The sequence below is a fragment of the Sabethes cyaneus genome, chromosome 2, assembly GCF_943734655.1.
Source record: "Sabethes cyaneus chromosome 2, idSabCyanKW18_F2, whole genome shotgun sequence".
Classification (NCBI taxonomy): Eukaryota; Metazoa; Arthropoda; class Insecta; order Diptera; family Culicidae; genus Sabethes; species Sabethes cyaneus.
Window position 1 is genome coordinate 58,170,323 of NC_071354.1, and position 17,902 is coordinate 58,188,224.

A 17,902-nucleotide genomic window follows, 5' to 3' on the forward strand; every position below is an offset into this window, starting at 1 on the left:
GACGTGAGGACCAAATTCGGTACACTCAGGTACAGCTCCGAATCACGTTGGTAACGTCAGGTAATCGAAGTAAATACAGGGTAAGCACAGGGGTCCTGTTGTTTGAGGCTGGGAGACAAAAAGGTGATGCGGATAGGAAGGAGGACCCGAGAAAAAGTATATGAAACAAGACTTTGTGTCTATTCCCTCATAGGGATTTTTAGAGAGTCTACGCATAATTGTCTACGTAACGAAAGGGAGAACTGACTATGAACAACTTCTTCCTCAAACATGGGACGCGTGTTCCTTGACATAAAAGAATCAGTGCACTGATTTACTGAGGGGTTGACAAAAGCTGCTGATACCGATTACTCACGAGAGTTCGCACTCCTGCCCGTCAGAAGAATCGAGGCGAAGATGAAGAAGTAAAGAAAAAGTAATACACAATCTGTATACCAGTGCGCCACTAGCCCTCACGGGTAGCTGGTTGCTCACGAGTTATTTGACTCGCGAGTGGGTTATGTAGAAAGACTATATAAGGCTGTGCGTTCGCGAGTATGTAGGTAGCAGAATGTCTGCATACAGCAACGGCGGCTGTTTGTCTTACGCTGGTGTGAACGGCATTCATAGTGCATAGGCATTCATTCAATCTATGCTTTTCACACTCTCTCGCGTGAGAGTAGGCATTGTTGGTTTTTAGCTCGCTTTGCCACATTGGTGGTCTCTTACAAGTGAGAAACAAGGTTCAAATGCAATTGTACAAGTGGCATTGTGTCGATTTCCGAAGATTACCGAGCCACAGTGGCTGAGAGTCAAAGAGGCACCGAGTACGGTTGGGCTATCAGCTAGTTAGACATAATAAAGGAATTATAATTGAAATTGGGCGTAAAACGGGACACGAAATAGCACCTGATATTAGACTTGAAATTGGCCTAAAATTAAATAAATGAAAGAAGAAAACTTATCCAATTTAATTCTACTATGTATATTTTATTCACGACAGATACGTATTTAGCCTACGACTTGCAGGATTCCTCAGTATCTGTTTTCGAACTCACTGAGGAACACTGAGGTCGTAGGGGAAATACGTATTTGTCGTGAATAAAATATACATAGTAGAATTAAATTGGATAAGTTTTCTTATTTTTATTTAATTTTAGGTTTCGTATTCTACTAAGACGCTCCAAAAACTTCAGCTTAATTGGTGTTAAAACTGGGGTTGAATTAGACTTGAAATTGGATTTCTAACTTTACTTGAAATCGGCATGAAACTGGACATGAAATTGTTGCTCATTTTATTTTGCTTATTTCTACTATTCTATAGGAGTCGACTTTTCCAAGGCTTTCGATAAGATTTAAGATATGCTGGCTGTTGAGAAAATGAAACGTCTAGGCTCTTTCTATCAGAGTGGATATGCAATTGGTTGCACTACTTCCTATCATTTCGTAAATGTACGATCATATTATTTTCTTATACCATCTGGAGTTCCTCAAAGTAGTATTGTGGGAGCATTAATTTTTGTGAACGACATTTGTTGTATACTTGACTCTGAAAAACTGTTATTTGTCGATGATCTGAAAGTCCTATTGCGTTGGTGCCTCGTAAACGCTACACGGAAAGAAATCTGATTCCGATACCATGAATAAAATCATGAAATCATAAAGTTGGAATTGCTGCGAAATCATGACTGAACTGCCATATCAGGGAGCTCAAAACCATGAATTCATGACCTTGTGTTGAATTGTACGGCAAAAAGTTCGTGCTATCATGGTGTATTTTCATAAAACGTAAGCGAAAATCAGAAAATCATAAGTCATTTTGCTCATTTTGGAGATTGCATTTCTATCCGTGTATGAAAGTAAATATGTCGAAATGGAATATTATTTCCTTCTACCAACTTCGTAGTCCACAATATTTTACATACAGAATGTACGAAACCAGTATAAATCGCTGCAGCTCTGTTAAGGATTTGGGTGTCAGAATCGACAGAAAGTTAAGATTTGATGAACATATTGTTATTAACACGATTACTTGTAAAGCATACGCTATTCTTGGCTTCATCTGTCGGAATACTACAGATTTTCATAATGTGTAGGTGTTGAAAACACTTTATTGCTCCCTTGTCTGCAGTATTCTGAAGTATGAGCATCAGTTTGATTCCCATATAATTTGGACACGTCCAACACTTTCCATGTTTGCCATGGCAGGATCCTTTTAATATTTAATATTAATGACCGTCTCCATTTGATAAAACTCAGCACGATAGCTGAAAGAAGAGTGTTGTTGCACTATTTATCCTTGGTCTGCTGTACGCTACTTTGGACGCCAACTCATCGAACTACTTATGATGGTAGTGATGCTACGGGATCCAACTGTAACCGAGTTTGAACTCAACTTCTTCTTCCAGATCCTGTGGATCGCAGAAATTGGTGAACCTTTGAATCACAGCGTACTGGACTCCAGTTCCCATTGGTGCTTGAGTTCGATCAGTGGATCCTCCAGCCTGGGTAAAGTGGAACGGTGCACATACTTAATTAAGCGTTGCTTCAATGACCCTCCCCCATCCTTACCTAATTTTCTACTTTTTCCCCATTCACGACTTGTTCCACTCTGTTTGGATACTATAGACACCTTTGTTTCACTACAGTCCCCTCTGTCGATTGTAAAAACTACCGTTATAGAAAAATTTCCTGACCTCAATATTATGGTCAGGACAAAAACACGACTTTTTTATGCCGTTGAAAAAAAATGCGTGGGTTTACTATTAGTATATTGGAGATTAAAATTTAGCAAACACTACAAAAAATCAAAATGTATTTGATGACGTTACTTTACGAAAATTGTTAGATTTCTCAAATTCAATAAAGGCATAAGTATTTGTTAAATTCTTTGGGATCTTTCTTAATGTTAAGCATCTGTGCCGATGATCAATTTGCATCTTAAAAAACCAGGTTACTCCTCGTTTATTTTATCAATACTGAAAAATTTTTCACTCATGTTCTTCTAAGTTCCATTTGTACAAAAGCAGCCTGTTTAAAAGCTCCACAACTCATACCTTTCCCGAAAACGAACTACAGCTGCTGCTAGGAGGCAGACCTTCAGTCACTTGAGCTGACATACTTTCCATTTCTTGCGGTGGATTAGGGTCGAAGTAGGTGCACTTACAGATCACTCACTTTGCAGCAACCAGCAGTGTCGATCTGATTAGCATGAAACCCATGAAACCAATACTGTTGTTGAATCATGCAACATTAGATTGGCAATCGATAGGTATTCATAGGTGTTCGCTCGTAAATTATTGAATTGTTAATGCCGTCGCCGGGTAAGTTTCTGTAGCGATCTGGTTAATTTGCATGCACCTGTTCTGTGGAGAATGTTTCTGTATCTAGAATACAGAGGCGGTAAATCTTTGTATGCCAGTCAATCAAAGCCAAAATGGTTTGAAAATTAATGCAACGGCATTGTAAGTTCGTTGCTTTGAGTTTAATTTGGACAATTACAATCGCTATAGTAGGTTGGAATATTTCAATTCAGGGAAGTGTTGTCTCTATTTCAATATATTCTATTTACTCTGTACTAACTACCTAATATTAATTTTACATGATTGTTTTTCCTTATTTTTTTTCAGTGATATAAGTCGCGATGGATTGTCACAATCGCACGACAGCGTCTTCTCGGAGTCCGCTGGAACAGCCAGCAGCCTCTCAATTACGCTTAAGGTAGGAGTAAAAAACAATCAAAGTTTTTCAACAAAATGTACGACCCATGTCATTACATGTTTTCAGAACGAATTGGCTGATGTGCTACGAAAGCGGCGAAAGGATCGGCAGCATGAGGCATCCGATGAGGATCTCGGCCTACCGCAGAGCCCCATCACACCGCAGCGGAAGGATCGTGCGATGAATAAAAGCGAAGGTTCGCTCAGCATTCTCAGCATGACCAGTTCGGATCTGGATCTGGAGGAACGTTCCGGATCGAACGCCAGCGGTTACAATCTGTTCCACCTGGACTCGTCCAGCTCTAGTGCATACAATCGGTCGTCGGATAATCCGGACGACAATGGTTTGTTTGTTCTTCACGATGATTAAAAATTAATTTGTAATTGAAATTCGCTATTTCTAGGAGCTGAATCTCCAGCGTCAAAGTTGAGTCATTCCGCAGCCAAGCACAAACTTGCAGTTAGACCAAAGAAGAAAGGTCCCACGCGAGCTCGCGCTCGAACGCGAGAGGTTTGTACTATTGACAATCCTTCTATTCGCAGAAGTAATAATAACTGGTTTAATTTCAGCCTACGGTGCTTCCCGCAACACCTGAAGTCAACGAGGATTCATTGAAACTTTCTACTGTGGACATTCCGGCGTTGGACCTAGATGAAGCGGAAGAAAAGTGTCATTCACTGACCTTTGGTATCAATCCGGGAGCATTGACCACCACTCAGCCAATGTTAAGCAGCAGCAGCAGCACAACCGTAATTCACAGACCTTCCGCCAAGGAGTTGAGCTCGATAAATTCAAAACTGTCATCGTCGGCTTCCTTAACAGCAACTAATTTTAACACTAACTCAACCATTTACGTTAACAGGAACATTTCCAAGAGCTATGACTTCAATGGATACAACGGTGATAATTACATAACAGAGGAATTGGATCTTAACAGTGGAAAGAAAGATGATGATGGGTTCTTCAAGCGAATCCTAAACTATAGCTTCAAGAAAAAGAAACACGAACAAGGACTGAAGGAGGACCATTCGGGCATGGCTCCCGTAGCGATGCCAAGAAAAGAGGACAACACCAGCACCGTCTACATTACCCCCGGTATCGGTCAGGAGACACTCATGAAACTGTCTCTACCAATTTGTGAAGTCGACGCATCGGAGATGAGCGGATACAAAAAGATTAAAGTCGGTCCAGCAGCTAGGCAGCGTGTCTTCCCGAAGGATATTTTCAACGCTGAAGTGGATGTAATTCGCGACAGTCCACGCTATTCATCGAACGTTGAGGTTAATCGTCATTCGACGTCTTCCAATGGAAGTGGCTCTATCATAGTCGGTGGTGATAAGAAAATGATGCAACACAAAAGTGAAGAATATTTGGTATCGAAAGCAAGAAAACTATCGGAACGAAGTTTCGACGACGACGAGGATGACGAAGATTGTGGTCGAAAGTATCAACCGAACGTGGAAAAGGTGAAAAACTCTAAAGTATACAGTGCAAGCCCCTATCAGTCGCGGATTGCGAAAATTTCCGTTAATCAAGCTGAGTCTCCCAAGGAAAGCCCCAGCAAGCGCAAACCCGTGGAAAAGTCGAAGAGTTTCCGAGTTTACAGCGATACCGTTTCCAACAATCTAACTAACGGCAATAATTTGCCTAGTCTTCCCAACTTGACTAACTCGCTGTCGGTCGGTAACTTCAGCAACAACTTCCTGGAAACAGAGCACAAATTCTTTAGCATGACTGAGAACGCCAGCCTGGGACATCCGAAAATATTCAAAGATTACATCACGAATGTCGATGAACTCAGCGACGATAGTAAGTTGACCACTTCGAATAGCTCCCTGCAGAAGTTCGAAATCAACGACAACAATCTGTTGAATCCTCGTGAACAGGAGCACGTTGATCATCAGCCAAAGTCCATTGTGCTGACAACGAACACCATCGTCCCACCGGAACCGAACATTATCCTTAGTAAATCCAATCAGAACATTTCCCAGATTGAGGAAACCATCGATAAGCTGGTCTCGTCTCCGTTCGTCAGCATAATCAAGGACACAAGTGGCAGTAACGACCGGCTGGACCTGCTAGATCAGCAGCCAATTTCGTCTGCGTCGCCGCCGCAAGGCGTACCCGAATTTATGAAGATTCAATTGAACCGTGTGGAGACAGCACGAGCTAAATCGAACGTCGTTCTGTCGACTTCGACTTCGACACCGGCCAGCAGTTGCCACACCACACCTTCTCCTAGTCCAGCGATTCCGGTAAATGGTGGCGACGATTCGGTCAAGTTACGGCGATTCAGTAACGAGAACATTGAAATAACCGAAAGCAAACCGCCGTTGCCACCATCGGCAGCAGTCACTGCGCGGAACAGTCTCTCCGAGGCCCCCAAAAGTCCACCGGCTTTTAAGCGAGCTGAACTTGGCTCTAAGCGGAATTCCATGATTCTTCCACAGGAGATTTCGGATGATAGAAAGGTGATTCTTCAGCGTAGGACATCCGTTACGGAGGAAAAAATTAAATATGAGCGGCGCATTTCTTCCTCGTCCGAGGATATCAAGTATGAACGGAAGAAGTCCGGTTCCGATGAAGTACTGGAGAAGAGAAATAGCAACTATAACAGTGGTTCTAGCAGTGGCGATGAACTGGTAGTCCTTCGGAAGAAGTCAATCGTAGATAATTTCAAAGATAAGGACAAAGATACCCCGGAATTGATGAAGGTATTCGCTCGGAGGAGCCTAAAGCTTCGCTCAGATGAGGACTACCGTAGCGGAGACGTAAAACCGCTGTCGAATGTGGACAGCGATAAGGAGAATCAATCGAGTGAAGAGAAGTTGGATAAGATTATGAAACCGGATGGTGCTGGCGTCGCCGCAAAAGGTATTGGCAGTGTGCTATCCAAAGATCCAATTGACGGTAAAACGACGCCGGATAGTAATTCCAATGAGGTCCACCGCAGGAGTACGCCGAAACCATTTGGAGTTCCCAATCGGTTCGGGAATGCTGTCAACGTACAGGCTAGAAGCAATGCAACTTTTGCGGAGATCCGAAAGTCCATGCTGGCGGCTAGCACAACGACGTCAGCTGCTCAGAATAACAACACCAACAACAATAACGTGAAAACTACTGCGGATAGCAATGAAGCTGTGGGATTAAATGGAACCACAAACAACAATAATAATAATATTAGCAATCGCCATACTATTGCCACTATGAACCAGTTCAACTTGAATGCCACCAACAACAACAACAATAGCAACAACATCAATAACAATGGTAATGCCAACGGAAACACCACTACGATTGAAACCATCGGGGAAGTTAACGAGTTCAAGGGTATACTGCAAAGAAGGGCTGAGTGGGAAAAGAGAGCAAAAGAAGGCTTCAAGTAGGAAGCTCGGCAACCTAGAACCAGTACAGGTTAAGCAACAACCTTGCTCAAAAACGAGCCAAAAGTTTAGCAGAAATGCAATTGTAGATACTACTGTGGATCAGTAGAATAGGTTTTTTTGTGAACTGACCAAGTTCTCTATCAATGACGTACGTTTGCTCATCGGTGTGGATTATTTTAGATGTTGCACCACCACAAGAAAGACATACACTGCTCATTTGTACGGAATGAAGTTTATAGTCATGATCGATTTCTACAGGAAGTAGTTTTTCAGTGTTTTCACTTTAAGATCTACCCCACCGAACTGAGCTGAATTGCGGATAGTCGCTGTTATTAGCAATGCTAACCGAAAGGAAAGACTTCTAACTAGCAATGCAAATACCTACATATTGTTGCATCAGTTACGACCAAGACGTTAGCTAAGGTTGCACGACCTCCAATCGTAGCTGTTAGAGTATCCCAATAAAAAACCCATACGCTTTATGTCGATATCGATAGGAATTGTTATACAAAACATTCAGAGATTCCAAGTGCTCCCTGTTACGTTTTCTTCCTTCGTGCACCGTCACGTTACATAAGTTGCTGTTTTCTATACGACTGTGACAAATGCAAGCCTTAGTAATACCACTCGATGAATTTGATTGTTTCTTCCTATGCTTAGCTATAGACTTAGGGGCTTGTTGTGCAAGATAAACGATAATCAAAAAAAGTAATCAACATTCATTTCAAAACTAAATCAAATGTGATAAAATATTAACTATATATATTCAAGATCGATATTTTTAGAAACCTGTATTAATTTGTAAAATCGATACTTTTTTCAAGTGTAAATTTTCAATTCTTTGTACGTTACCCCCCGAAATTTACTGTAGTGAAGCGTAGCGTTTTTTATATCTATTCCCGTGAAAATTGAGTTTTGATATGGCCGAAACAATATTGATCGTTACGAGTAAGATAATTTTAGTGAAACCGTTAGAAGTGATAAGATCAGGCGGTAAATTGTTGACCATACCGAGTGGTTGCCACTTGACGGATGGCTCGGTACGAAGGTAATCCGAGCGGACGCCTTTCGGTTACAATCCTCTTCTGCGCCGATACAATATTATAAACAAAATATATATTCCAAGCAAAAAAAAAATCAAACATATTTATAAATGGTTAGCTATCCTATCGTTTCTCTAGCTTTCAATTTTAGAGCTGTGTTAAATCAAAAATTAGTCACTTATTTCACGGGCAGTCACAGATTACGAGCTCACTTCGCTATTGAAGTGTTACGCGATTTGTTTTATCATAACTTTTCAACTAGATACATTCACACTTACACATACAGACACGCAATGGAAACGGAATTTAAAACATGATTGATTACTACTGAACTCTAATATGAGCGTGCTTGCATAACGAAATCGTATCATCGTAGTGAAGACAACCCCCATCATGTGTAACTATAGCTCTACTGTTGATAAGTAATATTGAGATAATAAAATTATTGGAATAAGTTAAAATTGGGTTTTTTATCGTACATAGTACTTAATTAGAAAGTGATTCTGATCTAGGCTGAGGGTGGACGCGAACGATCTAAACCTTTACGTCGCCGACATCAAAAATGAAAGTACTTTCATTTACACTTTTGGCAATATTTCTACTGATTTTCATTTGATTTTTATGCAACTAATCTTAAAAGAATCACATTAGATTGGCCTTTAATGAAAAAATATGCTGGTGAATTATAGTTCCATTTTCCCGGAAATATTCCAGCTCACGGTGGGATTGTTTTTTGACGTCATAATTAGCCGATGAAATAAAACTTGAAATCTGCTTAATTGACTGCGCAAAAGTTATCCATTTTATTTGTAGTCACTAATAATGACTTTAACACTATGCTGTCGAGCGCTAGCTTACGCCTCACACTACGGAACATCCGTTGTCGGTTCTTCCGGAACTCGAAATTTGGTATTCTCTTCGAAAATATGGCAAATGGGGCGTGAAAATGTCCAAATGGGCTCAAAATACATCCAAATGTCCACTAAAGAGCTCGTGTTGAAAAATCCTGTGATTTGATACCCCATTTGCCATGTTTTCGAAGAGAATACCAAATGACCACTTTCGAGTTCCGGTAGGACCGACAACGGATGTTCCGGAGTATGAGGCGTAAGCTAGCGCTCTGATAGTGTAAAATAACTTTTACACTATCAGACTACAACATTGGTGACTACAAATAAAATGGATAACTTTTGCGCAGTCAATTAAGCAGATTTCTAATTTTATTTCATCTGTTACTTATGACGTCAAAAAAAATCCCTCCGCGATCTGGAATATCTCCGGGAAAATGAAACCATAATTTACCAGCATATTTTTCCATTAAAGGCCAATCTAATGTGGTTCTTTTAAGACTAATTGCATAAAAATCGATTGAAAATCAGTAGAGATAGAGCCAAAAGTGTAACTGAAAGTACCTTCATTTTTGATATCGGGGACGTAAAAGTTAACTGCCCTCTCTAGTTCGGTGTATCGTTGACTGGCAGTTGTCCTAACCCAGTGATGGCCTAACTGCGGCCCTTCAAAATGTTTTGTGCGGCCCGCGGAGTGATTTGAGAGATGGTGGACTTATGAATAACTTTTTTGATGACACAAAGGTCATTCAAATCAGTCGTAATCCCACGTACATTTTGTTGTTCCGAATTCATTCCGGTTTAAATCTTGTGGTAATTCCTAGAAAATGGTTTTCATTGCCGCATATTTTGCATTTTGTTATGCGCAGGAATGGCCAGAGGAATTTGCGGCCCGCGACATCCTCCTGCTCTTCTGATGGGTACTCTTACCACTGCTTCCATTATTTTGAACTATTGTGGTATGCCCCATTGTTTCTTTTGCTGTACGCTTCAGGCTTACCTATCACTTATTAAGGAAGTGGTAGGCTGGTAGCTGGAGCGAGATAGGAGCCAATCAGGGATGACTTGGTTTATAAACCTTGTAATTCTGATCGGCGACGCAAACCAGATCTCCCTAGGCTCTAGTAGGCCCTTTTTGAGATACTGCAGTCTGCGTCCTATTAGTGCTCCACAATTGCAGAGTAAGTGTTCCGAGGTTTCGCTCTCGGTATTACACAGGCGACAAATATCATCTTGCACGAAACCGAGATTCCGAAGATGATATTTACTCGGGCAATGTCCTTTCATCAGACCGGTAAACGTGCTGAGATCTCTCTTATTGAGACTCAGCAGCTTCTTAGTAACCTTAATACTAGGCATTATAAATTTCTTTGATTGCTTGAACGACTGTATGGCCATCCAATTGGCCATAATCATTCGGCTCTCCCATTGTTTCAGCCCACTCTTCATCACACAGTCCGAGATACCGCAGAATGGATCCGGACCTGTTAGATCCGGACCTGGAGAGTTAGAACCACATCTGGCTAGTTCGTCTGCAAGTTCATTTCCATCTATTCCGCAATGACCAGGGACCCAGTATAGGTTTACCGAGTTTACCTGGCTCATTTGCTGTAATAGACAAATGCAATCCCAGACAATTTTTGAGAAACACTTAAAAGCTTTAAGCGCTTTTAGTGCCGCTTGGCTGTCAGAGAAAATGCAGATATTAGCATGTCTGTATTTCCTTGTGAGACAGACGTTTGCACATTCTATTATAGCAGCTATCTCAGCCTGAAAAACTGTTGGCCAATCTCCCATTGCTATAGTTATTCTAGTTCTGGGGCCGTACACTCCAGCACTCGTTTTGACTCCCACCTTTGACCCGTCGGTATAGAACTTGATAGAACCACTGCGGACGCTAGGTCCCCCCTCATCCCAGACCGAACGTGATGGTTCGTTTACAGTGTATGGGATGTCGTAGTTGGTTCTAGCTTCCATCCAATCACTGTTCATTTCCGCAACTGGGCCAACAGGTAGGGGAATTGTGTATAACGTGCCCCCCCTGGCCAATGTGCCCCCCCTTCGTTTTTCGCTAAACAAGCGAAATCAAAATACAAAACCACCCAGAAACCATAGTATTTGATGGAACTAGCCTACTATGCAAGTATGACAGTTGTCACATGCTGTAAAAACAAAACAAAAATAAATTTGTTTTTGAGCTGCTTCCGATGTAACTTTTGGCGTCATTTCTATAAGCTATTTTCTTGTCAAAATCTGTAAATAACCGGTTGTTGTGATTCGATTGCGTAAAGTGAACTTCAAAAAGACATCCCTGCCAAAAATAACGGTATGAAACGCTTGATTTGCTTTAGCATTTGATATTTTTTCAAATAAGTAAAAGCAGGCCAAAATGCCCCACTTGCGGTGGTGCAATTTGCCCCCCTTGCAAATGTGGCTATAAACATAGGTAAACAGATATAAGTTGAAGCCAATTGCCATTATTTAATTCAATTAGTATTGTAGAGCAACCGTGGTGGGAATAATTTGTTACCAACGTCCTAATTCCAGGTAATTCAACTACCCGGTATAAAACGCCACAGCTGCAGTATAATGTGCCCCATGCAGAAAAGAAAAAGTGCACCAGAAGGCCGAAACTAGGTTTATTTTACATAAAATAACGATATTTTGCAAAACAAAGGAAATAGTTTTACTTTCTACAAAATAGAGTTGGTCTGTCACTGGTAGAAATACTCAAATTACCGCATTGGGCGTATTATACCGCAGGTGGGGCATTTTACCCCGCGCAGACGAGAAACACAACATTTAGGTGCTTTTATTAAATAATTCCTAGCATGTTTATTCCACAATACTAAATGAAATAAACAATTGCAATTGGTTGTCAGCTTAAACACCAACATATAGACGTAGTTGTAACGTTAATTTGGGGAAGTATAACGGAGATATAACCATTTATTCTTAGGGGGGGCACATTATACACATTTCCCCTAGAAGTTTCAGGATACTCAAGTGTCCGGTTTTATCCCCGTCGAGTATTGTTTTCCATCGTTTAAGTGTAAGGGTGCTTTTCCTAGCCTCTGAAGGTGTTGATTCAGAGGTAGCAGGTGGAGGATAGCTTCTAGAGCCTTCGAAGGTGTGCTTTTCATTGCTTCAGTTGTGGCCATGCATGCTAATCGTTGAAGTTTGTTCAACTTTTTAATAGCCGTGGCTTCTGAAGTTTTTGGCCACCATACCAACGAAGCATAGGCTATCCTAGGTCTCACAATGGCGGTGTAGACCCACAACACCATTTTTGGTATGAGGCCCCATGTTTTTCCCACCATTTTTGAACATACCCATAGGGCGGTGTGTGCCTTGCTGATTATTGAATCTAAGTGTGCGTTCCAAGATAATTTAGCGTCTAGGATTACTCCCAGATATTTAACTGGGCCGCTACATTTAATTTCTTCTTCCCCAAGGTGCAGAGACTGTAACTTCAGTTTCCTCTTCCTAGTAAAAGGAACAATTGTTGTTTTTGAAGGATTAATGCCCAGGCTTTCTTTACTACACCAAGATAGTGTGAGGTTTAAGGCCCTTTGCATTCTATCCGATATCACGTCGTCGAATTTTCCACCAACCATGATGACTAAATCATCAGCAAAACCCACAACTTCGAAACCTTTTGCCTCTAAGCTTCTCAGAAGTACATCAACTGCCAAGAAAGAACCCCTCCTTGTGGGCAACCTTTGGTTGCAGTCACCGTTGTTGACAGCCCTCCTAGCTCCGAGGTGATTTGCCTACGTGTGAGCATACTGTGGATCCATTCGACTATACAGTTATCAAACTATCTTTTCTTCATCGCAGTTGCCATTGATAAATAAGAAGCATTATCAAAGACCCCTTCGATGTCGAGAAACGCGCCTAATGCTGTTTCTTTCGATGAAAGAGACTTTTCAATTTTTGTCACGAGCGTGTGTAGTGCTGTGATTGTAGATTTCCCAGCTTGATAAGCAAACTGGTGTTTCGATAATGGATATTTAATCTTGTATTCAGACTTAATGTATTCATATAAGACCTTTTCCATAGTTTTTAACAATACTGATGATAAACTAATTGGTATGAAGGCTTTTGGAAGTGATTTGTCCCGTTTTCCTGGTTTTGGTATAAATACAACTTTTACCAATCTCCATGTAGACGGAAAATAATTTAGTATCAGACTTGCCTTAAAAATCTCGATTAGAGATGGAATTAGCACCGATTCTCCATTTTGAATCAGCGCTGGGAAAATCCCATCTGCACCTGCCGATTTATAAGGTAGAAAGGATCTTACTGCGTTTTCCACCCTAGCCCTAGTGAAAGCCATCCCTGCGACTCTGGTTGCAATCTCTTTTGTTCTCTCAGATCCCGTAGAGTTTCTTTGACAACATCCTATGCTGGGAGCAGCATGAACTGAGGAAGATCCCGGAAAGTGAGTCCCCATCGTCAAGTCTAGTACTTTAGCCGGAAATTTTGTGAATGAACCGTCATCTTTCTTGAGAGTACCGAGTCCGTTCGAATGTACCTTAGCAAGAGTCTTGTAAAGTCTTGCCACAATTGGAGTACTTTCAATGCTTTCACAATTGTGTACCCAAGATTTCCTTTTTGGTCGTCTTAGTTCTTTGCTATATTCGGTTAGAGCTCTCCTATATTGAGTCCAGTCCGAAGTAATCTTTGCTCTATTGAACAGTTTTCGCGCCGTTTTGCGAAGCCGTTCGAGCCTTCTATTCCACCAGGGAACAACCCTTCCCCCCCTTTGGACGTCACGCAAACCTAAAATAGAAATAAAAAGCGTGTTAAAAGTAAAAAGTGGTTCATAAAAATAGCTTAATCTTTTAAGAAGTAGTGTAAGATTAAAAAATCATAGAAAATAACAGTCGTGTATTTTCTCGAAAAAAAGAAATTAAAACTTCTGGATTTTTCCGGAAAAACTGATCTTAAAGTTATCTTTTTAACGAAATTATAAAAAGATTCCACGTTTTGCTAGCTTTCTCCACTCAGCGAGTAGACTTTTATTGATTTTTTACAGATTTTTTTATCGAATTGCTGCATGTAATTTTATTAGTAAAAAATATTTTTATGGGCATGATTTATGAACTGCGAACAAAGGCTCTAACAGCCTTCAATTGCAAATCGTCACAAATCAATGCAGAAATGAAGTATTGGTTTCAATTGAAGAGCACCGCTCCGCTTTAAAACAGCTCAATCTTCATCGGCGAGGCAGGTTTCACTACATCGTAACGATAGCTTTTAAAGTTTATTTTGAACTTGTCTATCAAATCTTTAGTAAAAGGCTAGAAACTTTGATTGTAAGTGAACTGAAATTCATTTAGATATATCCTTTAATGTAACGCATGGTATAATTAATCTAGTGTAACATAGGCAAATCGTGTCCGACTTTCGGTGCCGTCAACTGAAACAATTACCAGCTTCAATTGCAGCTTGATAATTGTTATATTTATAGCACATTAAAAATTTGATGTAATACTATATGTAAAGGGAAAGGAGGCTGCATCATGGATTTATATGAGTAAGGACTGAATGATGCTGTGTATTACCAACAGAGTGCCTAAAAGTCTGATACAGAAATGTGATACGCTCTTCCAAACTATCACGTGAGTTAAAGCTGCAGCGAAATTGACTGTTCATGGAGGGATTTCAATATTGGATAGCGCTTCTTACATCCACGTAATGCGTACATCTACTTGCGGAACCATCAAATCCCTTTTGGTTCTTCGATAACAACATTAGTGTGAAATCCATTAAATAGTTTTGGATCTACTGTAAGTCTACCCGCATACATCGACTTGAAATGACATTCGGGATGACATACTTGAAATGATAGTGGCGTCTTTCGCATCACATCCAAAATTCATCTACGATTAAGAAATTGATAGTATGATGTGTTTTACAAATTTTTATATTGGATTTTTAAATTCAATAAAACGGCAGTCGGCTGTCGGCAGTCCATTTATTTATTTTTCTTGTACAACAATTCATAAACATGATCACTCACTAGACGTGTGATCTATCAATACCAACTAACAACTGTCGTATAGTTTATTATGTTTCAAATGTTTTATTGCCAGAAACACATCCGAGTAGCATAAAAGAAATGTAGAACAATCAGTATACGCGGCAAAATTAACCCTTGCTGTGTTTCTAAAAATTGTTTACATCATATCATCTACATGCTTAGTACATATATATTTCAGCCAACTTCATCAATAACAGAAGTGTGCCGCCTACTCGCTTTGTAACGGGTTTTCCTGTTTATTTGCCTCTGCCGCCGATTTTTATTGTTTTTTACGCTCCATCTGTCGGTCTATAGAGAATAACCGATCAAATTTGCTATCGTTTTGAACATCCTCATCCTAACGACGATATGCCGTTAATTTATGGATGTTTATAGTTCGGCTATAATTCAAAATTTAGTTTTTGATAAACTTTGATTCATTGTTTTCTGCTAGACCATCAGAATAGCGCTCACCCAAGACGGCATATGATGATCCTGCTGCGAAATGTTCTCAAATAGCACACATTCTTCCATGGAAATGTTTTCATTCCGCCTCTGCCCACTTGCAATTGCTGAGTCAACAACAGTGCGACAGCTTCAGCTGTGAGTGCGATAAGTGACATGAGTGGATGGCTGAGGGCGATCGGCCGTTGAAAAAAAAAAACCGGTGCTGTCGTGCTGTGGAAAATCTCATTTACTTCGAAAATGATGAGCCCATCACGTCGTCACTAGAGAAAGCGTAGTCGACACATGAAATCGTCTTTGCCAGGATGAATAAATTGTCTCGCCGGAAAACGGTACGTGGCGAATAAATTCGGGAATCGAGGGACAGTGTGTCATGTGAATCACGTGTGAAAAATTGTGGTTGCTAAAATTAAGTGTTACATTCATGGTAAAAGTTTGGAAAGTTCGAAAACAGCTCAGACACGCACTACGATAGCAGACTTTAAGTTCCCTCGATTGGAATTGTATCACATAAAACAATAAAAATCAAAAGTATCTATTCCCTTGCTAGAAATATTCGTTTTCTTTTTTTTTGTATTTAACAAAAATTACCATGCGTCTCCATTGCATTATTGAATCCCAATTTCTTTAAAAAATCGTTTCTCGAAAACGCAACCCTTTTGAATTTTGGATATGTTTGTGCAGAAAAATCTCAACGTTTCAAAGTTGGAGTCTCGCGACAGGTCATTCTTTGGAGAATAAGAATTTTGGTAAATTTGACTGAGGCCACTGCTGAAGAAACTTTTTTGTCATGGGATGGAGTAGAATCCTATAGAAATCCAAATTCACAATTTATAGGCGTAGAGAAGCAAATGTACACAACACAAAGGTATTTTGGCAAAAGTTTTCTGAAAAGTTGATTTATACCTTTTAAATGGTACCTCAATCAATAAAATCGATTTGTTAGTGCAATTTTTAATTGTCTCTTGACTCTCGCTCACCATGTAAGTATACTATTTAACCGTTCTGTCAGCGAGAGGCACCCCCTAACTATTTAGAAATCTGCTTCAATCACATCAATTTCAAATCTAGTTCGTACAACGAAGTAAAGAACTATCGTGGGATCTCCATTCTCAGCTGCCCGCCAAGGGTACTTGAAAGTATGATGCACGATTCGCTCTACCAATATGTAAAATTCATAATTTCTACAGACAAACACGACTTCATGAAAAACGGTTTGACCACCGCTGTGTATCTATGTTGATTTTATCAAAGCTTTTGACAAGGTTCCACATGCTTTAACAGTTAAGAAGACTAGAAGAATGGGTCTACCTGAATGGCTGACACAATGGATCCTGTCCACATTATCCAAGCCTGACGAGGCAAGCTCAACGGTGAGAGTCGGCGAGGCATACTCTACTTCGTTCCAGATTCAGTCTGGTGTTCCTCAAGGCAGTGTCTTGAGATCGTTGCCGCTCGTTCTGTTCAATCGATCTTTGTGGATTTTTACGTCACCGACAGTATGCCAATGTTTATACAAACCACAAACATTTGATTGGGACTTATAGTGCTTTAATATTTTTAATTCTTTGCTATTATCTCAATATCAGAAAATGTAACATTTCTTACTAACATTCCAGGGTTAACGCTCTCAGAATCCCATGGATTCTTATCTCATAGTGAAGGTAATTTCTGTACCGAGTTGTAAATATACCCAGAATTCTATAAGCAAGACATTATTTTGCCTGGTAAATGCCTGGATAATGCGAAATATAGACCCCATAGTGGTCGAGAGCCTCTTATCCAGCAATTCAGATTCCGACCTCCTCGTGGTACCAGGCGGAATACGAGCAACCTTAGCGGAGATCGGGTAACCAACCCCGGTGGAATCTAAGGTCGTATACTAACCGGAAAGGAGGTATAGTGAGTCTCGGCACTATAAGATGGCAGCCCCATCACAAGACTCCGTAGTGTTGCCCCAGTACGGCTACACACCTAAATTAAATCACACTTACAAAATTCAAGCAAATTCGGAGCGGAATATTTGGCATCGATCTAGGCGACAGAACAAGGACGACGAATGGAGACTCAGTACTTTGAACTGCAGATCGTTTAATTTCGCAGGTTGCGAGCGGGTCCTGATTGAACAGCTTAAACCCCGCAAACTCGGCATCGTAGCTCTGCAGGAAATCTGTCGCAAAGGAGAGAAGGTATGGAGGATCCGTGGCGAAAAGGCCCAGTTTTAACAAAGCGGTGGGACTACCAACGAACTGGGAACGGGCTTTGTAGTGTTGGGCGGAATGCAGGATCGCGTGATAGATTGTAAGGCGATCAACGAGAGAATGTGTGTATAGAGGATAAAGAGCCGTTTCTTCAATTATAGCATCATTAACGTGCACTGCCCGTACGAAGGTGGACCCGACGATGAGAAAGCTGCTTGTCACGGGACATCAA

At 40.6% G+C, this 17,902-nt stretch overlaps 1 protein-coding gene across 4 annotated transcripts in view; it reads left to right on the forward strand.

Moving 5' to 3' along the window:
* LOC128738376 (probable serine/threonine-protein kinase DDB_G0282963) overlaps positions 1 to 8,578 on the forward strand; it is a 211,467-nt gene extending 202,889 nt beyond the window's left edge. For all 4 annotated transcript variants that reach the window (XM_053833442.1, XM_053833443.1, XM_053833444.1 and 1 more), the window contains 4 exons: positions 3,609 to 3,699; positions 3,766 to 4,042; positions 4,103 to 4,209; positions 4,269 to 8,578. In XM_053833442.1, the coding sequence (XP_053689417.1) occupies positions 3,609 to 3,699; positions 3,766 to 4,042; positions 4,103 to 4,209; positions 4,269 to 7,085 (3,292 nt within the window). In that variant the 3' untranslated portion in view covers positions 7,086 to 8,578. The remainder of the gene's footprint in view (positions 1 to 3,608; positions 3,700 to 3,765; positions 4,043 to 4,102; positions 4,210 to 4,268) is intronic.
* The last annotated feature ends 9,324 nt before the right edge of the window (positions 8,579 to 17,902 follow it).